The sequence below is a fragment of the Stegostoma tigrinum genome, chromosome 26 (genome assembly GCF_030684315.1).
Source record: "Stegostoma tigrinum isolate sSteTig4 chromosome 26, sSteTig4.hap1, whole genome shotgun sequence".
In the NCBI taxonomy this organism is placed as follows: Eukaryota; Metazoa; Chordata; class Chondrichthyes; order Orectolobiformes; family Stegostomatidae; genus Stegostoma; species Stegostoma tigrinum.
Window position 1 is genome coordinate 18184512 of NC_081379.1, and position 25949 is coordinate 18210460.

At 42.6% G+C, this 25949-nt stretch overlaps 1 protein-coding gene across 5 annotated transcripts in view; it reads left to right on the plus strand.

Annotated features, from left to right (window-relative positions):
• The window catches only part of ttc28 (tetratricopeptide repeat domain 28), a 705429-nt gene that overhangs the window by 651918 nt on the left and 27562 nt on the right, over positions 1 to 25949 (plus strand). For 3 of the 5 annotated variants that reach the window (XM_048556329.2, XM_048556331.2, XM_048556334.2), the window contains 3 exons: positions 4110 to 4341; positions 10756 to 10832; positions 20760 to 20783. In XM_048556329.2, the coding sequence (XP_048412286.1) occupies positions 4110 to 4341; positions 10756 to 10832; positions 20760 to 20783 (333 nt within the window). The remainder of the gene's footprint in view (positions 1 to 4109; positions 4342 to 10755; positions 10833 to 20759; positions 20784 to 25949) is intronic. The other 2 variants (XM_048556332.2, XM_048556333.2) reach the window with 1 other exon arrangement.

Below are 25949 nucleotides of genomic sequence, written 5' to 3' on the forward strand. Positions count from 1 at the left end.
CCCATTTGCTCGTATTTCACCTGTATCCCTCTAAACCCTTCCTATTCATTTACCCATCCAGATGCCTTTTAAATGTTGTAACTGTAACAGTCTCTACCACTTGCTCTGGCAACCCATTCCACACACACCACCCTCTGTGTGAAGAAGTTGCCTCTTAGGTCATTTTTAAATCTTTCTTCTCTTGCCTTAAACCTGTGCCCCTCTAGTTTTAGACTCGCCCGCCCCAGGAAAAAGACCTTGTCTGTTTACCCTATCCATGACCGTTGTGATTTCATAAGCCTCTGTAAGGCCACTGGGGAAATGCTCCATGGACAATAGTCTATTCAGCTTCTCCCTAAAACTCAAACCCTCCAAACCTAGCAACATCCTTGTAAATCTTCTCTGAACCTTTTCAAGTTTCACAACATCCTTCCCATAATAGGGAGTCCAGAATTGCATGTACTATTCCAAACGTGGCCTACCCAATGACCTGTACAGCCACGACATGACATTCCAAAACCTACAGTCAATGCACTGACCAATAAAGTTAAGCGTGCCAAAAGCCGCCTTCACTATCCTGTCTACCTGTGATTCCAATTTCAAGGAACTATGAACCTACATTCATTGTTCAGCAACCATCCTCAGGTCCTTACCATTAAGTGTATAAGTCCTGCTCTGCTCTGCTCTGCCTTTCCGAAATGCAACACCTCACCGTTTATCTAAATTAAACTCTATCAGCCACGCCTCGGCCCATTGGCCCATTTGATCAAGATTCTGTTGTATTCCGAGGAGAACATTTAACCAAATAGCCATGTCAGCAAGTGAATGGAGTCAAGTCCTCAATGCAGTCAAGTGGAGGAGGAGCACAGTTGATCAGAGGTTCTGTAATGTCACTCACAGGCACTGTACACACAGACTCTAGGGTCTCAGCCATGGTCAAATCTTTCACTCGGGCTGATCCAGTTTAGGGGATCTGTCTTACATACATGCAATGTGGGAGCAGTGGTCATCTTGTCAAGCCATTACGGGTTGTCAGGGTAGTCACATATTGTCAGTCAGGGAACTTCAAAAACTGGCAGCCAGGAGTCTGGTTGGTCATTTCCAGGGGCTGTTGATCAAAGTTGGTTAGAAGTCTGGTGCTAATGCTGTCCTAGTGATCTATGCATTGAGAAGGGTACAAGGGGGAGCTGTTGAGGCAACGAGGAGGGGACCATTGTCAAAAAGGGGTGGGGGTGAGACAAAGCAGGGGCATGTGGGAACAAGGACTGTGCAGGAGAGGAATCTCAAGGTATAAGAGAGTATGCTAAACAGCATCGGAGGGTGAGAGAGACTATGAGAGCGGTTTTTTTTGGCCATGACCACCACCATGCCCTCCATCGCAGGGGGTGGATATTGGACCAGCATGGGCATCATTAAGGTGTTATTTCGGAGCTCAGAGGGCGGGAGGATTGTTGAGGTAAAGGTTAAAGTAATGGGGCTCCATAGGGGTGGAAATGGGCTGTCAGGGTAGTTTGAGATGAAAGGACAGATGGAGGCAATGATGTAGGGGTGTCTAAGGTGATCAGACATTGGATGGGTGCTGATGATTTCCATGATGACCTGCGTTCCCTGTCAGTGTTTGCCATTAACCAAATGCTAACTGCAACTGGAAAATGGTTGGCATAGTACCACAAAAATTGAAATGGCTGTTGAGGTGCAGATGTGGTGGGATCCACATTTGCTGGCTGCTATGACATTTAAAGAATGAATAAATGAAGTATCAGCTTTCAAACTAAGCTACATCTAATTTGCAATCATTTCATTGTCCATTTGCAATGCAAGCAGTGTGAATACATTTAGGGTTCAAATGCTATCAAATGCAATTTCCATAATGCCACTGGTGCTTGTACATTGAACATTGGCATCTCAATGATGCTGATGTTAGCAGCAATAACTTAAAAAGATGCAGTGGCTTTTGTTCATTTTCAACAAGCGGCTCTGTGACGCAGGCCTCTGTGCTGTATGAGCTGCTCCCCAGGACGCGCGCGGAGACAAACATCGACTGCACTGGAGAACTGTCAATTCAGTGAAAGATGCTCTTTGGTCTGCCCAAAACTTGTTGGTCTTTCAGAGCAAGGAGTTGACCCTGACCAAGTGCTGCAGACTGGCACATTAAGGTCTAGGACTATGCACTGAGGGATGCACTAAAGCTTGCAGCAGCTGCTAAGACACAGTAGGGAAAGACCACTCTCTGGGGTCTTTAGGCTGAAGTTAAATTGGGGGTCCATTGCCTCAACTATATGCCCTGTACAAGTCAGAAATGCCTTTGGTTTATATGCTGGATAGAGTCAATCTCCAATGTTTGTTTATTTCTTCCTGTGTGACTGTACAGAACCAAACCGTTTTAGTGCCTAAATATGTTTATAAAGATATTTTCATGAATACAGTATATTTTTGCATTTGGCTTACATTTTTGGAAAGAACTGCAGCCCCTACTCATTTTGCCTGATTTTACTTTTTGTTGCTGTAAATAAAAGCACATCTTTTGAATTGTCCGATTCTTCAACTGTATATGATGTTCATTAGCTGGATGTTTTGATGGGCTGCAGCTAAGGACAAGTAAACTGTGTGACACTGTGGTTCAGCATGAGTACGGTGAGGGAATGGAGTTGTATGTGCGAGAGAGTGTCAGCTGTGTGCCTTGAACAGTGTGGATTTGCAGCTGCTGCGCCCTTAGTCTTTCAACCAGAGGTAGTCAGTGTCTGATTGAGGGACTAGCTATGATCAGGGATTGCCTGTGGGCCATCTATCTATCCATCCACCCAGCCCCATCTTTCTATCCTTCTGGCCTCCGTTTGCACCTCTCTCTGTGATCCCTAACTCAAGATTCTCACGCCACCTTCACCACGAGTTACTTTTGTTCTGGGACTTGGTGTGGGGGGATATGAGCGGATTATGTGGCTGTGGGGCATGTGGGCAGCCAATATAGCAGGGCAAGTGGCCGTGGCCGCCTGTCTGGTGCTGTTGAATGCGAGCAGTTGGCCATTCTGGGCAGGACTTCTACCATTGTGGTACTGATTCCAGTGCCTCTGCCACCTGCCTGATTAGCATGTGAATAAGCTGGCTTTCCCTGAAAGAGGCAGAGTGGATCTCACTCATTGGGAACCCCAATGCCATATTTTCCCTATCTTTGTGATGCGTGACCAAGTCATTTCTGTTCATCTTGGCTACTTTCTTTGACCCTCGTGCAATTCCACTGATTTATTAGTTTCTGATTTGTCTTTTCTCATTACTTCACACTTAGATCTCAGCACATTCATTTCATTAACATCCATCCATTGCTGCTCTCTCCTTGAAGTTTACCATTGTAGATGTAGGCCACTCATGAAAGTCTTTGGATTCTTCCGCTTCACATCTTCCAAATATTTCAGTCAGGGTTAATCTGTTTCTTCATTCCTGTTTTTACGCTTGCACCTTCTTCTACTGCTGACCCCATATTCTTGAGGCCATTAAATTTTTCCAAGCCTTTATCCATAACTTTTACACTTTCACTCTGGTCCTCTTTCTTGGGCTCAAACTGACATGCCAGAAGTGGGGCCTGTGGGCTGATTGGTATGTCCTGTTTTCCAGTGTTTTTCTCAGGTTTCCAAATATTCAGTCATGTTCTCAACACCTCAACCACATTGCACACCTCATTAACCATGGCACTTCCAACTGCCCTTACACAGTTAGAAGATCCATGGCAATCAGGAAAAGGAGGGTGCTCAATACTGATCCTTGGTATCATCCCCCTGTATGGGTGCAATTTCTATGAAACAGGTTAGATATCAATGCCACCTTCACCCATTTGTGTCTTACTGGTTTGGAAGGCAAGAGGAGAGTTGTTCATATGTTTTAAATTTCGAAATGGCCCTATAAAGGTTCTGCTTTAAAGTTGTGCGACATAATAATGGGGCATAAGCAATTAACACTATTACAAGCTTCTGTTATTTGGTGGTTTCGTGTATTTTAATTGACCCAATTAATATAAAATGGGGTACGCTTAGCATAATTTCAAGTCTGCTACTTTCTATTCTCCCGCAGATTTTCTGGTGGTGAATAATATAGTAAGTCTCACGAATGAAAAGTCAGTTTTTTTTTATTACTTTCAGGTGGAGAAGTCCCTCCAGCGAATACAGAATGGCCAACGGAATTCTATGTACACCTCCCAGCACAGTGTAGAGAACAAAGTGGGTGGCGTCCCAGGTTGGCAGTCACTTCTAACTGCAGTAGGATTCAGGCTTGACCCTCCGGCCAGTGGACTTCCAGCTGCTGTCTTCTTTCCAGTGTCAGACCCTGGCGATCGGCTTCAACAGTGCAGCACCACGCTCCAGTCACTCCTAGGTAAAAATAGCATGCTGCATTGGGATCTTACCTAATGTGTTAACCTGTACTTTCTCTTTTAGCTGGCAGACCCTGATGTGCATATCTGTTTCCAGTTCAGATTTCCAGCTTTTCCGATTCTTTTCAATTTCACTACATATCTGGCAAGATGAAGACCAACAACTTAACAAGAAAAAAATGACTTGACATACATGCTATAGTATATTTACAAAAGAGTCTAAATAGTTTCTGTTGCTTAGCATTCAGAACACTAAATAATGCACCCTTAAAGGGACAATGTTCTCTTCAAATACTCCAGGAAGAGATTAGATGCAGGAAATAGCTTCTAGTAGTCTTCTACATTAGGCATTTTCAAGTTGTGTGCAGCACAGTTAAAATGTTAATAAAATTCCCTTTGCAGCAGTAACGTGTTTTGCATAACACCAGACAGGCACTTCCTCCCACCACATTATGTCTATTTTGTTTGCAGCACTGACTATGCTTGAGATGCAGATTACCACTAATTTTGGCAAAATGTGAAAAGCGTAACCCTAACCTCCCATGCCCATGGCCTTATCCAGTGTCAATTTCTGTTTGCATTTGTGGCCAGTCAGTAAACATTGGTAGACTATTTAGCAGTGGAGAAAGTCTTCACAATTGAACCTGAGGCCATCATTACCTAAGGCCAACCTAAAAATATTTTCAAGCAGCTATTTCTGGATGGATATCTGGGATAGGCTGCTCTGTTTCCTTCACCTGATGTAAATTGGAATGCTGCACGTATAACGTAGTAATTAATCTAGCTTAGTTCAGACTAATGATAAGAACTAAAGATTTTTCTGGATTGCATTATTTAAATGCTGCACTGGCTTATTTACCTTATCAATCAAGGAGAACATGTGCTAAAATTGTAGTCGGTGATCATAAGGGACTCGTATCACACACCAATAGCCAAAAGATAATTTGATACATGTAGAAGGAGCATTGATGTTTGTATTACAGTATCTGAACTAAACAAAATAGCCACTTTGTTAAGATCTGTGGGTGGTTGGGGGGTGCGGGTTTGTGAGGGTGGAGATAGTGTGGAAAACTGGTGGCAGAGTTTCACCCTTGATTGTGGAACAACAGATTCTGTAAAAGGATCTAGAGTCTTGCTGCGGAGAATGGCTTGTGGTTGAGGCTGATCTGGTATATTTCATTTCCCAAAGTACTTTTTGATAGATTTACTTAATTTTAATTATAATATATTAAAATAAATCCCATCCTTTGTGGTTGTTGCTGGTGTCATTATGCTCCCAGTGGTATTATGCATTTATAAATGCATTGAGCTGTCTCGCACTGTGACATTTCTGACAGTTTCTTCCCTCATTACATTTGCTTTTAAAAAGCGCTTCAATTTCAAAATAAAAAAAAGTACTGCAGCTTTGAATTTGCATCAGTGGAGGTTTCCTCAGAGGTCACAGAATAGGTAATAATGACGTATATGTAAAAATTTCAGTCAACAATACAGAATGCAGCATTGCGTTTGCTTTTGGAAAATGTCTGCAAAATTATGTTGCTGTTAATTTATAGATTATACACAGACTGCATTCTTTCCTCTCTCTCTCTCCCCCCTCTCTCACTCTCTCTTGCGCGCACACACACACACAGGCAAAATAAATGCAGCTGTTAAATAAATCATTTTTAAATCTTCTTAACTCACAAAAATTCTGAAAAGTGATAAGGCCTTGCTTGGCCAGATGATTGTATGTTAAATTGTTCCTTTTGTTGCTGTGTCCTGTCAGACCTAGTTATTGAACAATTATTATTCCTATAGCTAAATGATACAAGAAGACTGAAATATTGCATCCACACCCAGGGAAGAATGAAAACTGATGTAACCCAAAAGATGGATGATGAAAGCAAGTGGGCTTATATGTACTGCTGTGTTTAACATGTCCACATGCTTTATGGTATAAGCATAATTACGTATCTATTTCAAACTCTCTTAGACGTATTCATCACCACATTATCAATTATCATTGCTAAGCTGGATCGCTGCTTCTATATTGCCATTGTTTAATACCATATATGTAAATAATGTAGCATTCATGTATGGTGCCACATATTTATTTGTTGCTGTTCATATACATAATGATCTGTTTCAACTGTCACCTAGTTATCTATCCCAACATTTCATAAACATTGACCGAATAATGCTCACCAATGTAAAGAGTACGAATTTCGATTCAACCACATATGCTAATATCTGGACAATCACAATGTTAAATATTGTCAATATCATCATTCAAGTTAAGAGAAATGAGTGGTGAATATTAATTATCTTTGAGCACATATGTATAGGGGATAGCTGTAGGGATGAGAGCTGTAAGACGGAGGAAGTCAATATAGCTTCTTCACGAAGAAAAGCTACATCTTATGGTTTCTGTCTGACCACTAGCTCAGGCTCCATTGACAACACAGATTGGCTGTTAGAATATCCATGCAATATCTCTTGAATTTAGTTTTTAATCTTGAGCAAGCGATCTTTCCTTTTCAAACAACACCTGATAGATAATTCCATGATAGCACATTGTTGTTTGTGTCACAACGTTTCTTATTTCTTATCAACTGAACTCCAAATTCCAAAACAAAATGCCATAAAAGATTGCAAACAGCAGATCTGAGGAGAGAAAAGTTAAAGAGATAACAAAGTGTGAAGCTGGATGAACACAGCAGGCCAAGCAGCATCTCAGGAGCACAAAAGCTGATGTTTCGGGCCTAGACCCTTCATCATTGTGCTCCTGAGATGCTGCTTGGCCTGCTGTGTTTATCAAGCTTCACACTTTGTTATCTCGGATTCTCCAGCATCTGCAGTTCCCGTTATCTCAGAGAAAAGTTAAACTTCTGTTTAGATTCAAAATCAATTATGAATAATAACATTGTTTTAGTTGGAGTCTAGAACTGGTGGCAACCCTTTAATATTCAATGTTCTCTGATCAAACAATATTAAATACTCAATGCACTGAGGGCCTGGTTAGTCACCAGGTAGTCTTTGTGGCTCAAAAGGCATTGCTGCACTGTAGTGGAAGAATGCATTTGCATTACATAGAATCATAGAGTCATACAGCACAGAAACAGACCCTTTGGTCCAACCCGTCCAGGCTGAATATATTCCCAAACTAAACCAGTCCCATTTGCCTGCTTCCGGCCCATATCCCTCCAAACCTTTCCTATTCATGTACTTATCCAAATGTTTTTTGAACATTGTAATTGTGCCCACATCCACAACTTGCTCAGGAGATATAACATCCCTGTCATTTTAAAATAGCACATCATACTTTGAACATGTGTTATTACTAAATGCTAATTTGATACAGGTGAACATATTTCATTATTGTGGATATGTTTACAAATAATGCCATGTTAACGTTTTATGCATTGAATACTGTGTATCCACCCAACATGTATAAATATGCCAACATAAGTCAAAATGCTTATGGATTGTAGTTATGTATGTCTGTGTTCTATGAATGCAGTGACAGCTGGATATATATTAGCAAATCTCCTGTGGTGATGCTTGGGTTGAATTGGCAACTGTGCCAATTTTTTAAGAATAGGAATATTTTCCCAAATAAAACATAACGTATTGTCGGCTTTTAAAGTGTGAGCATGTGTCCCTTAAAGCTTATAAGATCTAACAAATATTAATTCAATGCAGAAGAGTTCATTTGAAGGTTAATTGCTGTTCAAAACTAAAGATTAGAACATAGAACATAGAACATAGGACAGTACAGCACAGAACAGGCCCTTCAGCCCACGATGTTGTGTCAACCATTGATCCTCATGTATGCACCCTCAAATTTCTGTGACCATATGCATGTCCAGCAGTCTCTTAAATGTCCCCAATGACCTTGCTTCCACAACTGCTGCTGGCAACGCATTCCATGCTGTCACAACTCTCTGTGTAAAGAACCCGCCTCTGACATCCCCTCTATACTTTCCTCCAAACAGCTTTAAACTATGACCCCTCGTGTTAGCCATTTCTGCCCTGGGAAATAGTCTCTGGCTATCAACTCTATCTATGCCTCTCATTATGTTGTATACCTCAATTAGGTCTCCTCTCCTCCTCCTTTTCTCCAATGAAAAAAGTCCGAGCTCAGTCAACCTCTCTTCATAAGATAAGCCCTCCAGTCCAGGCAGCATCCTGGTAAACCTCCTCTGAACCCTCTCCAAAGCATTCACATCTTTCCTATAATATGGCGACCAGAACTGAACGCAGTATTTCTAGTGCGGTCTAACCAAAGTTTTATAGAGCTGCAACAAGATCTCACGACTCTTAAACTCAATCCCCCTGTTAATGAAAGCCGAAACACCATATGCTTTCTTAACAACCCTGTCCACTTGGGTGGCCATTTTAAGGGATCTATGTATCTGCACACCAAGATCCCTCTGTTCCTCCACACTGCCAAGAATCCTATCCTTAATCCTGTACTCAGCTTTCAAATTCGACCTTCCAAAATGCATCACCTCGCATTTATCCAGGTTGAACTCCATCTGCCTCCTCTCAGCCCATCTCTGAATCCTGTCAATGTCCCGCTGCAGCCTACAACAGCCCTCTATACTGTCAACGACACCTCCAACCTTAGTGTCGTCTGCAAACTTGCTGACCCATCCTTCAATCCCCTCATCCAAGTTGTTAATAAAAATTACAAACAGTAGAGGCCCAAGGACAGAGCCCTGTGGAACACCACTCACCACTGACTTCCAGGCAGAATATTTTCCTTCTACTACCACTCGCTGTCTTCTGTTGGCCAGCCAATTCTGTATCCAGACAGCTAAGTTCCCCTGTATCCCATTCCTCCTGACTTTCTGAATGAGCCTACCATGAGGAACCTTATCAAATGCCTTGCTGAAGTCCATATACACCACATCCACAACTTGACCCTCATCAACTTTTCTAGTCACGTCCTCAAAGAACTCGATAAGGTTTGTGAGGCATGACCTGCCCCTCCTAAAGCCGTGTTGACTGCATTTAATCAAGCCATGCTCTTCCAGATGGTCATAAATCCTGTGCCTCAGAATCCTTTCTAACACCTTGCAGACGACAGACGTGAGACTTACTGGTCTGTAATTGCCGGGGATTTCCCTATTTCCTTTCTTGAAGAGAGGAATTACATTTGCCTCTCTCCAGTCCTCAGGTACGACTCCAGTGGAGAGCGAGGATGCAAAGATCTTCGCACGTGGCGAAGCAATTGCATTTCTCGTTTCCCAAAGCAGCCATGGACAAATCTGGTCCAGGCCTGGCGACTTGTCAATCTTAATGTTTGACAACATTTTCAGCATATCAGCTTCCTCTATCTCTATCCATTCCAGCATGCACACCTGCTCTGCAAAGGTTTCATTCACTACGAAGTTCATTTCTTTCGTAAAGACAGAAGCAAAAAATTCATTTAGGGCTTCCCCTACCTTCTCAGACTCCACACACAAGTTCCCTATGCTATCCCTGATCGGCCCTACTCTTTCTTTGACCATTCTCTTATTCCTCACATAAGTGTAAAATGCCTTTGTGTTTTCCCTAATCCGTTCTGCCAAGCCTTTCTCGTGCCCCCTCCTGGCTCTCCTCAGACCATTTTTGAGCTCCTTCCTCGCCTGCCTGTAATCCTCTAGAGCTGAGCTTGACCCTAGTTTCCTCCACCTTATGTAAGCTACCTTCTTCCTCTTGATGAGAAGCTCCACCGCTCTCGTCATCCAAGGTTCCTTTATCTTCCCCCTTCTTGCCCGTCTCAGAGGGACATATTTATTCATCACTCGCAACAACTGTTCCTTAAACAGTCTCCACATGTCTATAGTGCCTTTACCATGGAACAATTGCTCCCAGTCCATGCTTCCTAACTCATGTCTAATCGCATCATAGTTTCCTCTTCCCCAATTAAATATCCTCCCATTTTGTCTGATCCTCTCCTTCTCCATAGCTATGTAGAATGTGAGGCAGTTATGGTCACTATCACCAAAATGCTCTCCCACCACAAGATCTGATATCTGATACCTGCCCCGGCTCATTTCGGAGCACCAAGTCTAGAATGGCCTCTCCCCTCGTCGGCCTGTCAACTGGTTTTGTTTGAAGTCAAGCCAATTAAGAATCTGAAGACCAGTGACTCTCTTATTTTTGTTTTTAAGAGAGTTTGTTTTCTGTACACTACAAATGAATGCCTTGATGTGACATGAAATGTTGTGGCATGCGAAATAAATGTAGTACCTGCAAGCTGAAGGTTTCAGTATTGTAATCATGTATGTTATTCATGTACCTTTGTCTAATTTATTTTGGTGTTTATATATGCCACTATGTATATGTCCTTGTATTTATATAAATCATTGTCTTAATATAATGGATATTCATTGTATTGTATAGAATTTCCATTTATTTGCATGTAATTCTCTTTCTCTTGTGTTAAGGGTTGCCTCATGCTGCACTGCAAGCTCTCTGCAAACTTATAACCGCTTCAGAAACAGGAGAACAGCTTATTAATCGGGTGAGGACAAACTTTGATCTCTAGATTTTGCTCTTTATCACAGAAAGTATGTTATGATGTGCCATCTTTGTCATGTAATTTAGCTCTCCTGGACTCATGGAAATTCTTAAAATTTGGATCTCTGGTATATACTTTTTTTTGAAAATTTCCTCCTTATAAAGCAACATGCCTATAATTAATGTAGAAAAAAGAGACTTGCTGCAGAGCTTTTTGTCATACATTTAGTAACACAAAATTGCAAGAATAACAAATCTCAAATGGAACAAAAATTCATACTACTACAGAAGTCTTGCTGACTAGTTGCCTCTGATTGGTGGGGGTGTTGCCATGGTGAATGCACTAGGGAACACATAACTACCAAGGGTATCAGAGATAATGGGGACTGCAGATGCTGGAGAATTCCAAGATAATAAAATGTGAGGCTGGATGAACACAGCAGGCCAAGCTTTTGTGCTCCTGAGATGCTGCTTGGCCTGCTGTGTTCATCCAGCCTCACATTTTATTATCCTAACCACATAACTACCAAGCCTTTGTTTGAATTCAAACCGAGCAATTCAATTCTAACGTGTCAGTGCATTGTCATTCAGATTGAAGCAGGGAATGGATGAAGTATAAAGTGTTGTTCCCTTTGAGATTTGTTATTCTTGCAGCTGTGTCCTGATGAGTGCTAGGTGTAATGCTTTCAAGGCACATCTCTTTTTTTAAGCAATTATTAACAAAGTTTGGAAAAGAGCTGACATGACAAAGATTAAATGACTATTAATTTTATTTGTTTGCATTCTCAGAATAAACATATATTTTCCCAGAGATTGACCTTTGTAAAACTGTGTCATATTTGTTGTAGAATGGTAAAACAAGTAAAAATGAGACGATGATAAATGTGGTGAAAATATTCTAAAGCAGATGAGTAGACTGACATCTGTGATATTAGATTAATGAATCCCACCCTCAAGATTCCTGGCTACAGCTCCCAGTCTCAATAACTGTTAGCATTCTGGCAATGCCAAAGGAAAAGTTGGGTAAAAACTACCACAGATTGATCTATTACTAGCATTGTACTATAATGCTATCCTAGAACAGGAGTCGTAGAGTCATACAGCATGGAAACAGGCCCTTAGCCAAATTATCCATTCTAACCAAGTTTCCTAAATTGAACTAGTTCCATTTGCCTACATTGGCCTATATTCCTACAAACCTTTCGCATTAATCACCTGTCCAACTCACCCGCAGGTCCCCTTTGAATCTGTTCCCTCTCATCTCAAACCAATGCCCTTTAGTTTTGGACTCTGCTACTATGGAGAAAAAACCCTGGCTATTCACCTTATCCATGCCCATCATGATTTTATAAACCTCGAAAAGGTCACTCCTCAGCCTCTGACTCTTCAGGGCAAATAGCCCCAGCCTCTCCGTAGTCTTGGTAACCTCCTTGTCAATCTTTATTGCACTGTTTCCAGTTCAGTAACATCCTTCTTATAGCGTGGCAATAAGAACTGTATGCAGTACTCCGAATATGGTCTTAACAATGTCTTGTACAGGTTTAACGTGATGTTCCAACTCCATGATGTACTCTGACCTATGAAGGCAAACATATTAAGTGCCTACTTCACCATCCTGTCTATCATTTTCAAGGAACTATGTACCTGAACTCCTACGTCTCTGTTTGACAACAACTCCACCCCCTTCCCCCAGGTCCTATCATATGAGCTGCCCTGGCCGGTCTTACTAAAATGGAACACCTGGCATTTATCTGAATTAAATTCCACCTGCCATTCTTTAGCCCACTGGCCCAGGTGATCAAGATCCCATTGTACTCTTAAATAAACTTCTTCACTGTCCAGCACCCCACCGATTTTGGTGTCATCCGCAAACTTACTCACCATGCCTTCTATATTCTGTTCCAGGTTTTTTTTCTAAATGGCAAGTAACACTCGGCACAATCCTGATCCTCGCAGTACACACTGCCGGTCACAGACCTCCAGCCTGAGAAACAGTTGTCTCACCACCCTCTATCAAATACTGTCAAGCCAATTTTGTATCCAATTGGCCAGATCCCCCTGGATCCCATGTGATCTAACCTTACTAACCAGTCTACATTGTGGTACTATGTTGACTTGCTGAAGTCCATGTAGACAACTTCTGCTCTGTCTTCATCTATTCTTTTGGTCACCTCTTCAAAAAACTCAATCAAATTTGCGAGACATGATTTCCCATGCACAAAGCCAAACTGACTTCGTAATCAGTCCTTGCCTTTCCAACTGCACGTCAATCCTTTTTCACAGAATCCCTTACAAAAACTTAGAGACTACTGACATTAGGCTCACCAGTCTGTAGTTCCTTGTCTTTTGCTTGCAGCCTTTTCTGAAATAATGGCACAACCTTAACCACCCTCCAGTCTTCTGGCACCTCACCTGTGGCTGTTGATGATAATGTTATTTAACACAACAATGGGATAACCAAACAATATGGGATAACCAGGAAAGAATATCAGTTAAAAACACCATTATTCTTTGCTGACTTGAAGTGTATGCAACCTACAAGAGAAGGAAGATTCAGAAACACAGGAACAAGAGTAAACAATTCAGCTGGGCTGGCATTCATTTTATTCATTCATGAGATGTGGGCATCACTGGCTAGGCTGGCATTTATTGCCCAGAGGACAGTTAACAGCCCAAACCACATTGACGTGGGTCTGGAGTCTTATGCAGGCCAGACTGGTAAGTTTCCTTCCCTTAAGGAGATTGGTGATCCAGGTGAGATTTTTTCTGACCACAGTGGTTACACGGTCATCATTAGACTGCTCATTCCAGATTTTTATTGAATTCAGATTTCACCATTTGCCATAGCAGTTTTCATTTTCTGAACATCAAACATTTTCTGAAGAAGGGTCTAGGCCCGAAACGTTAGCTTTCCTGCTCCTCTGATGCTGCTTGGCCTGCTGTGTTCATCCAGCTCTACACCTTGTTATCACAGATTCTCCAGCATCAGCAGTTCCTACTATTTCTTCCCACAACATTACCTGGGTCTTTGGATCAACATTCTAGCAATAATACCACTAGGCCATTGCAACCTCAAATACCACATCAAATGGCTATTAATTTTATTTGTTTTCATTCACAGAGCAAACATTTCTTATCAGAGCCTCTTTTGCCATTTAATAGAAACATGGTTGATTGAGCACCTCAATACATTTTACCTCCACTGTCTCCATACTGTCTGTGCCACTGATAATCAGAAATCAATCTCTGCAAATAGTCAAAGACTGTAATTTCACAGCCCTCTGTGATAGGCAATTGCAGAGATTCACAATCCTCTGAGTCAGAAAAATTCTGCTCATTTTCATCCTAAATGGAATCTTTTTTTAAAATTGTGCCCCCTGGTTCTAGACTGTCCAACAAAGGAAAGCACCTTACTACATTGACTCTGTATTTTGTGGGTTTAAATAAGATCACCTCTCATTCTTCAAATTGCTAGAGAATAAATGCCAGGTCTAGTTTGTCCAATCTCTCTCCATTGGACAGTCTTGCTATCCTAGGAGCAAGTCTCATGAAACTTCTTTGCATTTCCCCTATAGTAATAATATCTTTCAATTATAATAATAACTGCATTCAGTACTCCAGATGCAGTCTAACCAAGCTCTTAAACAATCGAAAGAGGACTTTGCTACTACTATACTCAGATCTTTTTGCAATAAAGTCTACATTCCATTAGCCACCCTAAGAGCTTGCTGCATCTGCTTGTTAGCTTCTGTTGACTCATTGATGAAGACACATAGGTCCCTTTGTACATATAGACTTTCCAGCCTCTCATCATTTCAAAAATACTGTGCATGTCATATCTTTTTCCACACTATACTCCATCTTCCATATTCTTGCCCATTCACTAAGCCTTGCCAAATCCTTCTGAAGCCTCTCAATATCTGTCCCATAGGACAGATTCCTGCTTAGATTTGTACCATCTAAAAATTTGGAAATATTACTTTTGGTTCCTGCCTCCAAACCGTTGATATATATTGTGGGTAGCTGGGGGCCCAAGTGCACAGCAAGATCACCAAGACCTTAATATGCAGGAACAGCAGTAGGCCATTCAGCCCATCAAGTCTGCACCATTCATTGAGATCACGGTTGATGTGATTGACTCCACTTTCCTGTCTTTTCTCCAAAACTCTTGATTCCTTTACTGATTAAAAGTCTGAGCAGGTTAGCATTCAAATCTGTTAGGTAATTAACCGATAACAAAGCGTGGAGCTGGATGAACACAGCAGGCCCAGCAGCATCTCAGGAGCACAAAAGCTGACGTTTCGGGCCGAGACCCTTCATCAGAGAGGGGGATGGGGAGAGGGAACTGGAATAAATAGGGAGAGAGGGGGAGGCGGACCGAAGATGGAGAGAAAAGAAGATAGGTGGAGAGGAGAGTATAGGTGAGGAGGTAGGGAGGGGATAGGTCAAGGGGGCGGGATGAGGTGGTAGGTAGGAAATGGAGTTGCGGCTTGAGGTGGGAGGAAGGGATGGGTGAGAGAAAGAACAGGTCAGGGAAGCAGAGACAGGCTGGGCTGGTTTTGGGATGCAGTGGCGGTAGGGGAGATTTTGAAGCTTGTGAAGCCCACATTGATACCATTGGGCTGCAGGGTTCCCAAGCGGAAAATGAGTTGCTGTTCCTGCAACCTTCGGGTGGCATCATTGTGGCACTGCAGGAGGTCGATGATGGACATGTCGTCTGAGGAATGGGAGGGGGAGTTGAAATGGTTCGCGACTGGGAGGTGCAGTTGTTTGTTGCGAACCGAGCGTAGATGTTCGGCAAAGCGGTCCCCAAGCCTCTGCTTGGTTTCCCCAATTTAGAGGAAGCCACACCGGGTGCAATGGATACAATATACCACATTGGCAGATGTGCAGGTGAACATCTGCTTAATATGGAAGGTCATCTTGGGGCCTGGGATGGGGGTGAGGGAGGAGGTGTGGGGGCAAGTGTAGCACTTCCTGCAGTTGCAGGGGAAGACAGTTTCCATTATCACTGATGTAATTAACAGACCCTGTTTAAAGATGCATAGCCTGTGATCTATGTGTACTCAAACTGAACTATTTTCTGTCCTCTCTCATGATATTATGCATCACATTTAATTTCCGTAAATTTACTTAATTTCCATAACCCTTATAAGTGATTTCATAACCAAAGCAAAATAGCAGCAAACAGAAGTAAATTAATACAAAATTTATCAAATTAGAATCAAAGAGTCACAGAGATATACAGCACAGAAACAGATCCTTTTGTCCATCTTGTCTCTGCCAATCAGATATCCTGAATAAATTTAATCCCATTTGCCAGCATTTGGCTTATATTCATTCAGACCATTCCTATTAATATACCCATCCAACTGCCTTTTAAGTGTTGTCATTATACTAGCCTCTACTGCTTCCTCTAGCAGCTTATTCCATACATGCACCACCCTCTGCATGAAAAAGTTGCCCCTTAGGCCTCTTTTAAATCTTTCTCCTCTCACCTTAAACCTATGCCCTCTTGTTTTAGACTCCCACAACCCAGGGAAAGGATCATGTCTATTTACCCTGTCCGTGCCCCTCATGATTTTATAAACCTCTACAAGGTCACCCCTCCAAAGCTCCAGGGAAAATAGCTCCCAGTCTATCCAGCCTCTCTCTCTAGCTCAAACCCTCCAATCCTGGCAACATTCTTGTACATCTTTTTTGAACCCTTTCAAGTTTCACAACATCCTACCTATAGGAGGGAGACCAGATTTGCATGCATTATTCCCATATTGGCCTAACCATTGCCTTGTATATGACCCCTCAAATCCTACATTCAATGCACTGACCAACAAAGTAAATGTTAGTTTTTAATGTTAGAAATGAAAATACTTACTTTTTTAAAATTAATTTTGACTTTTTTTCTCATTTCCCTCTGAAGAGCTGTTCTTCTCTGTAAAAGTTAGGACATAGAACAGGACAGCACAGGAACAGACCCTTTGGCCCACCACCAAGTTAAGTGCAAGATACTTTGTAAGGATGGGAACAGTGAGAATCCAGTACAGTAGCCAAAGTCATCTGTTTAGTTAACATTCAGGAGTAGGCTGTGCCTTATCTTTCTGGATGAGACTGTTAGCATGACTCACAAATGCAGCAACATTACATTTTTAAAAGGCTGAATTAGTGCCTTTACCCATCTATAGAACCAGCTGGGTAAGGCTGCTTCTTTTTGTGTAATCAAAGGATTGTAATGGTGGGAGGCATTCTTAAATGTCTTGCACTCTGAATTCATCAGGTCCACTGATCTTGTTGAAACAGAAAGCCTTGTAAACATTGTGTCTACAATAGAATCTGAAGGCATGAGTTGTTGATGTTAGTTTGACTTCTTATTTAACCTTATTGTCGGCAGTAAACATTTTTCAAACTCTGATTTAATCTCTTATACAATTGCAGCTGTTGAGTCCAAATTCAACAGCGTATTTAATGACATTAAAACTCAAAAGAAATGCAGTGCAAGTTTATGAATGATAATGTTCTGTTTCTTTGGAGCTTAGCAACTGATTTTTGGGGAGTCAGAAATAGTCTAATGACCTTTGAAAAAGGAAGATGAGAGAAAAGTTTGAATCCATTTACAAAAGATCCCATTTTTCCCAGTGCGGGGGAACAGTGCCACATGATTCACACAGGTGGGAAATCCAAACTCAGCAAGCCATTTGAATTTGGCATTGAATTCAACCAAATCTATTTTGACTCTTTCAGGGGCCTTAACCCACAGTCCAGGAGTCACAGAATCTATGCAGTAAATGCAAGTGCTTTTGAAAGGCATCTATGATCTGTTAAGTTTTATTACCTGAAGTATTTTTTAGAATGTCCTGCTCTTTAAACATGTGAAGAAGAATGAATTTCTAAGTGAGAGTTTAGAAAAGTTAGCAAGAGCAATACCATCTGTTAACAAAGTTTCAGAAGCATTCTTTCCTGACATTTCCTAAGGGTTAGATACATGTATGCTTGGCTGAGTTACAAAAGTTGTAATTATCTCAGCAGACTTCTGAGTTCATAGTTTGATTGGCAGATTGAAAAGTATTATTAAATGCACAGTTGTATTTGATACAGAGGCTAAATGATTTATTTTTGTAAGTGATTAAGTCCTTGAGAAGATTTAAAAGCTGTGAATTAGTTTCATGAATGAGAGTTTCTTTCACCAAGTGCCATAGCCCATGTTGGATACTAGATGAGTGGTGGAGGGGCACGCAGGGGCATGGGTGGGTTTTGAGATATGAGTGCGAGGAAGCCTAACAAATCTTGAAACAAGTGAAACAAAATACCTCAGAATAAAGGTGGGCCTTGTTACCAGTCCACCTCAGCTCTCTCCCACCTCCCCTGGAAGTTTTCATCTGCTACTGAGATCAGCACGCTCACCTAAATCTGGCTGTCACCCGCCCAGAGAGAAAACTGGTCCAATTTTAAACCGAGGCAGATCTTCTGAGCTGAAAAGTTTCCCAACTCTAATTGTCTACCTTAGTAGTGGCTGTGACAAGTCAGTAATACAGCAGCAAGATACCAGAGAATTGAAAATCAGATAATGACCCTCCCTCTGATTACTATGAGACCTGAAGGGAAAAGTGTACCTTTGTAATTCAGGTGAGAGCAGTATTAAGTCCAACCTCAACAACTCGCTCCAACTGCTGGCTTCCAACTCATCTTTTGGGATGACACTCAAAGGATGAAGAGAAAATAACCTGACCAAACTTAGGTAGATACATGGACCACCCTTCAAAGTACACCAATAAAGTTGAACTCAGAGAAACATACAGTCCCTGACACGATTGTTTTCTCCTGAGAGGATTCTAAAGGTCAAAGGAAGCACTGAATACATTAAATTTGTCAAGTTCCCTTATCTTACAGAAGCGGGAAATATCCTAAGCACAATCTGCTGTTGTATCTGCAGGAATTAGCTGTGAGAAAGTCAAATGCTTAAGCTTCTTCACCCAGTATGTAAGAGTATAACTCAATAAATTCTTAATCTAAAACCCTCAAGTCATTCTAAAATCCAACAGCAACACACAGGGAAAATAGTTCTGGCACTGTTGATAGGCAGTGCTGATTTTTATGTCATACATCTGACAGCTGGGATGAAAGCAAAAATACTGAAATCACAATGCGTCAAGCAATATCTGCGGAGAAAGAGCAAGTGAATTTTTCGAGTTTGAACGCATGTTCATCAGAGCTGGTGAAGCTCGTCAACTCTGATGAAGAGCCATCTAAACGCAAACCGTTAGCTTGCTCTCACACCATGGATGCTGCCTGACCTGCTGTGATTTCCATCATATTTTGCTTTCAGTACAGATACCAGCATCTGCATTAATTTCCTCCTACATCACAGTTGAGATGTTTGTAAATTATGTGTTACCTGAAGTAGACTTGACAATCCCTGACCTGTAGTGCAGTGCCTTCTTTTTCTTCGTTCAAAGCTTTGTTACAAGCAAGAATTATTCGCACTACTCTCAGCTGTGTTTTTGGAATATCCTCCCTCTTTAATCTAGTGGCTTTACTTCAGGTCTGAACGTGATAGTTGACTGTAACAACCTGTTTAATCAACCCTTTTTATGGTGTCCGAATGCATACACATGCAATCAAATGTTATTAGATAACGGTTAGTTATGAAATAATTTTTATCAATTCTGAATTTCTTCAGTGAGCTGTGAACTCTTCATAGATTTTTAGGACTAGAATGACTCTAATGCTTTTGGAATTATGAGGTTTTACAAGGGTACTGAAACAAGCTAGAAATGGAATATGAGACTGTTTTACAGCTCGTTTCTGGTGAAATTCAATAGAGCAGTTAGGCAACAGAATGCCGTTCTACATTAGTTCCTCATCTTAGCAAGCTACCTGCAGGAGATTGTCTTTGAACACTGGTAATGTGGAGGTGGGAACAAGCTGCATTCCTGTCACCACTTCACCAAAGGAAAGGATTCTAAACAGACAGAGAAGTTGAAATTATACATCAAAGCAAATTAAGAAATTCACTTTAAGATTATATAAATGAACTAAATATTGTCAAATACATGGTGGTGAAAATTTAATCTGGAAATTATGCATTGTAATATTGTTTTAATATGAAAGCTATCATAAAACAATACATTTGTAAAATAGTGCAAAAAGAATTTTTGATGAATAGAATAAACATTTATAAACTAAAATATATATCACAGTTTAATTGCCAGATGTGTTTTAACCATCTGTGATGGTTTTGACAGCTGGTATCAGATGCAATTGTTGCATTAAGTCAGTGTCACTAGTTACACTAGAGACACCTAGTGATATTTAAATGCTTGCCTATTGTTACTGAAATGCAAATTTAGAATGTCTTTTGTAGCTTTCCATCCTGTTCCCTCATAGTTGGTTTCAGTTTAAGTTAGCTTGGTGATTTTCAAGCAAACTATTGACATAGTGTGGTCAACTGCGATTCTTCTCCATGGTTCACCATTCGGAGATTAGAAGGACTGCCACAGGGAGTGCGAGGAGATCAGATACCAAGTTACTCCATGTTGTTTTCACACATCAAGCAGCTGACTGTAGTGCAACATATGGTGGAACTAGAACAGGTCTGCAAGCTGTTTCATAGCTAGAGATAAAACGAAGAGAATTACTTGCAAAATAAATAATAAGACCGTAGAAAATTCCCTGCAAAAAAACCTCAATGTCTGCTACCCTTTGATAGCTCTTTAATACAGTTGGCTTCATTACTTTCAATGAACCTAATTAAACAAATGCTTGATGCTAGCTAACAGTGTTATGCCAGATTCCTCCTGCTTAAAGTCTCTTTCTGTGCATATTTATTTACACTCTAATGTTTGGTGACTGCTATTTCAATTTACTGCACTTATGTATCACCAATGCATGAATCTAAAGCTTTTTGTTTTTCTTTCTCCTAATCTCCTCTTTGAAGGCTGTAAAAAATATGGTTGGAATGGTAAGTGCATAAAACTGGATTGATCTAGTTAAAATATTGGATGTTGCAGTGAACTATGTTGGTTCTTTGATCTTAGTGTTTTCTTCCTGATAGTTTTGTTTCTACTGTGCTCCCTAGAAAATTGACATTCTTTATGCCACTGAAATGAATTGTACGAGGCTCCAATCAATAAAAAAAATCTTTGTTTTCTATTTTTTTGTCTCTTGTCCCTCCCACCACAGCTTTTAATTACTTTTTGTTATCGATGGGATATAGGCATTCTTGAGTAGTCCAGTATTTATTGCTATTCCCTAATCACCCTGCAGGAGGTGGGGGTGAGCTACCTAATTGAGCTGTTGTGGTCCTCAGGGCATAGGGACAGTCACAACACTGTTAGGGAAAGAGTTCTAGGAGTTTGAGCTAGCATCAGAAAGGCAGTGAAGGAACGGTGATATATCTCCAAGTCAGGATGTTATGTGGCTTGGAGTGAAACTTGCAGTTTAATTGTAATGGGCTCTGAGCAAAGGGTAGGTGTGCAGACAGAAGCATTTAGGAACTTACCGCTCTTGTTCCCGACAGTTGGGTCTGAACTAAATGCCTTCCACTAAGATGAGTGTAGAGGTTAAGGGGGCACTAAATTGGGCAGAAGGATTCCAGAAGGAGGCACCCCACTGCCTCCACAACTCTGCCCTGCTTAAGTCCAGTATGAGATTGTGTGCGATAACAAGGTGTGGAGCTGAATGAACACAGCAGGCCAAGCAGCATCAGAGGAGCAAGAAAACTGATGTTTCAGGCCTAGACCCTTCTTCAGAAATGGGGGAGGGGAAGGGGGCTTCGAAATAAATAGGGAAATGGAGGAAGCGGATAGAAGAGAGGATAGGTGGAGAGGAGACAGACCGGTCAAAGAGGCGGGGATGGAACCAGTAAAGGTGAGTGTAGGTGGGGATGTAGGGAGGAGATAGGCCAGTCCAGGGAGGATGGACAGGTCAAGGGAGTGGGATGAGGTTAGTAGGTAGGAGATGGGGATTAGGCTTGAGGTGGGAGGAGGGGATAGGTGACAGAGAGGACAGGTTAGGGAGGCGGGGATGAGCTGGGCTGGTTTTGGGATGCGGAAGGGGGAAGGGAGATTTTGCAGATGGTGAATTTGAAGAAAGAATTTGAAGCTTGTGAAATCCACATTGATGCTATTGGGCTGCAGGGTTCCCAAGCAGAATATGAGTTCCTGTTCCTGCAACCTCCGGGTGGCATCATTGTGGCACTGCAGGAGGCCCAGGATTGACATGTTGTCTGTGGAATGGGAGGGGGATTTGAAATGGTTCGCAACTGGGAGTGCAGTTGTTTAGTGAAAACCGAGCATAGGTGTTCTGTATAGTGGTCTCCAAACATCCGCTTGGTTTCCCTGATGGTAAACCGAGGGGGGGAAGTTGCGGTCCTTGAAAAACGAGGACATCTGAGATGTACGGGAGTGAAATGCCTCATCCCGGGTGCAGATGTGGCAGAGGCGAAGGAATTGGGAATAGGGGATGGAATTTTTGCAGAAAGTTGGGTGGGAGGAGGAGTATTCTAGGTAGCTGTGGGAGTCAGTGGGCTTGAAATACACCCCCCCCCCCCCCCCCGCCATGGTCGAGAATGCCCTTGACCGTGTCTCCCGCATTCCCCACAACTCATCCTTCACACGCCCTCCCCGCAATAAAAACCTAAACAGAATACCCCTTGTCCTCACATACCGGCCCATCAATCTCTGGATCCAACGCATTATCCTCCAGCACTTGTGCCACCTGCAATCGGACCTCACCACCAAAGACATTTTTCCCTCCCTACCCTTATCTGCCTTCCAGAGGGACCACTCTCTCCGTGACTCCCTTGTCCGCTCCACACTCCCCTCCAACACCACCACACCCAGCACTTTGCCCTGCAACTGCAGGAAGTGCTACACCTACCCCCACACCTCCCCCCTCACCCCCATCACAAGCCCCAAGAAGACTTTCCATATCAAGCAGATGTTCACCTGCACATCTGCCATTGTGGTGTACTGCATCCGTATTCCCGTTGTGGCCTCCTCAACATCAACCAAGCGGAGGCTTGGGGACCGCTTCGCAGAACACCTAAACACTGCACCTCCCAGTTGTGAACCATTTCAACACCCCCTCCCATTCCACAGATGTCATGTCAATCCTGGGCCTCCTGCAGTGCCACAATGATGCCAGGTTGCAGGAACAGCATCTCATATTCCGCTTGGGAACCCTGCAGCCCAATGGTATCAATGTGGATTTCACCAGCTTCAAAATCTCCCCCTCCCCCCATTGCATCCCAAAACCAGCCCAGCTTGTCCCCTCCCCCCACCGCATCCCAAAACCAGCCCAGCTCATCCCCGCCTTCCTAACCTGTCCTTCCTCCCACCTCAAGCCCCATCCCCATCTCCTACATACTAGCCTCATCCAACCCCCTTGACCTGTCTGTCCTCCCTGGACTGACTTATCCCCTCCCTACCTCCCAACCTACACTCACCTTTACTGGCCCCATCCGCGCCTCTTTGCCTGTTTTTCTCCTGTCCACACACCCATATTCTATCCGCTTCCCCCTCTCTCCCTATTTATTTCAAAACCCCCTTCCCCTCCCCCATTTCTGAAGAAGGGTCTAGGCCCGAAATGTCAGCTTTCCTGCTCCTCTGATGCTGCTTGGCCAGCTGCGTAATCCTGTTCTACACCTTGATATCTCAGATTCTCCAGCATCTGCAGTTCCTACTATCTCTGGGATGGCCTCCATGCCCCAGTGCCAATTGCGGCACTTAACTGGACAACTAATGCTCTCAAAGGTCATATTCTAGCTTAACTGGTATTCGCTCATAAGCAAGCTCGCCAGTTGCAATACCAGAAGTCCATAAAGCAAACCCTTACTTGTTTACCCTTATCTCATGAAAGTTTGAGCATCAGCGACACAGAGCTGGAACGGGTGCTGTGTAGTGCCACTTCTCTGCCCTCCACTCCCTACTTAGCTGTAGCCTGGAGTCCCTCACTGGCTCTGGGCCTCTGGTAGGTACTTTGCCAACAGCTACAGTACTCTTACAGGCACTGCCACCAATGGACAGCTGATTCTGTCTGCTTTTCCTTAAAGGAGATGACACTGAGCTCTCAACTTGGTCAGCAAGATCCCTGTCACCCAGATTAAATACTGACCCTTGCTCCTAACATCAGAACTTGATGAGCTGTGTGTTCCCAGTTATATGCAACATGGGGCTCTGTGAGTAAACTAGTTTCTGAGGAGAGGTTATCTGAGTTATGACTTTTTTCCCTTTTCTGTGCTTGTGTCCCTGTGGCACATCCATTTCTTGGAGACTGTTTCTGCTCTTACATTCTTGTTGTCAGCTAATGTAGAAAGGAATGCCTTATCTCCTCTTAACCACCTTAGCTACCTAGCCTGCCACATTTCAGGATCTGTGGGATATGCTCCAAGATCCCTAGATTTTTGCACATGGCTCAGTGTACTCACATTTATTGTGCATTCCCTTGCCTTGCTGTACTTGCCAAAAATGCCTACCTCCCGCTTCTCTTCACAGGATTCCATGTTCCAGTTTTCTGTACAGATTATTAGAGCATTGAGGTCGTCCTGTGATCCGGAGCTTGTTTCCTCGCCGCTGGTCACATGGATTTGTGGAGCAGGTGGAAACTCTCTAACGTAGCCCCCTTCATTTGAACTTGAATCATTAATATATGCTGCAAAAAGCAAGGAACTGAGTACTTGGATCTTGTGGAATCCCACCTGGAATCTTCTAGTTGCAAAAGCATCCATCAGACATTTTCCAGAGTTTCCGGCCACTAAGCCAGTTTTGCATCTGGCTTACCGCTTTCTTTTTGCTCCTGAATGTGTTTCCTTTTGGCCCAGCATTCCGTTTGTGACCTGGCTAAAACTGTTTGTGAAATCCATATGGGTTGCCCTGCCCTCGTCAAGCAGGCAATATCACAGCACCAAGTCAGGTGGTTCTTAATGTAGGAGATGGGAGCCTCACATCCTAGCTGTGAAGTCTGCCACATTGAGTGCCCTTGAGGCGCTTAACTGGGCAGCTGTGGGTCTTCCTTGGGATCAAGGACGTCAAACAGGTGAGGCCCTTCAGTGGGGCATGCAAGCCCCATTTACAAGTCTTCCCGTCGCAGACTTGAAAGGGGACAGACGTGGGAAGGCCATCAAGTCCCCCACCTGGCCCCCTCCCACTTATTTTACTGCCTCGCCTCCTCCCCTACCCCAGCAGCAAATTCGCGCTGGGAGAGGGCATGACATTTCCACCCATTGTGTGAGTGTGGATTTTTTAAATGAGCAAGAAAACAGTTCCCAACGGCTGTAAATTTCACTACCTTTTAATCAAATGTGCAGTTCTGAATAGTAATTCTGTAAAATGTGATCCTGCCAGATAACTAACCTATTTGCACAAGGCAGGTTTGAAAACCTATGTTGATGGTTTTTCTGAAGAAGAGTCTAGGCCCGAAACATCAGCTTTCCTGCTCCTCTGATGCTGCTTGGCCTGTTGTGTTCATCCAGCTCTGCACCTTGTATCTCTAATAGTATTGAGTTTTGATCACCCTGGCCTGAAATCCCATTATCATTTGCACACATGCAATGGAGCTCGCTTTCACTGACATTTTGCTCTGACGTACGGACGCGGCATGAAACCTTCTTCTTTCTCCTCCCACTCTCCATCTTTCAGTTATCCTCCTCCTTGTAACTTCACCTCTTTCTTAGTTTATCTTGTTCTTTCTCTCTGCATTTCTTTCCTTTCTTTCACCATTTTATTTCTCGCAGAGCATTATTCTCTGCTATCTTGCAGTTGTTCGCTCCACGCTACCCCCCCACCCCCGACCGTGCTTTGATTGCCTGGGAGGTCGTCTTTGGCAAAAGCTTCTGGATATTCCAGCATTTGTAGTTTAAATCGGCTTTCCCCAAACTGAGATTGATCCGAGATAAACGTTGCCTAATTTTCACTTTTGTTTTCTTCTTATCAATGACTCATACCATTACTGCACGCACCGAATTATGGCGAGTTATAAAAATTTTCAGTTTTTTTTGTAAAAATGCGCACTTGACAATAAATTGCTATTCTATTCCACTTTTCTCGGCCCTCTGAATTATTTTAAAAGTTTATTGCTGTCGGCAGGCTGTCAATGCAGTTGTTGCTGCTACCAATAGAGGGAGCCA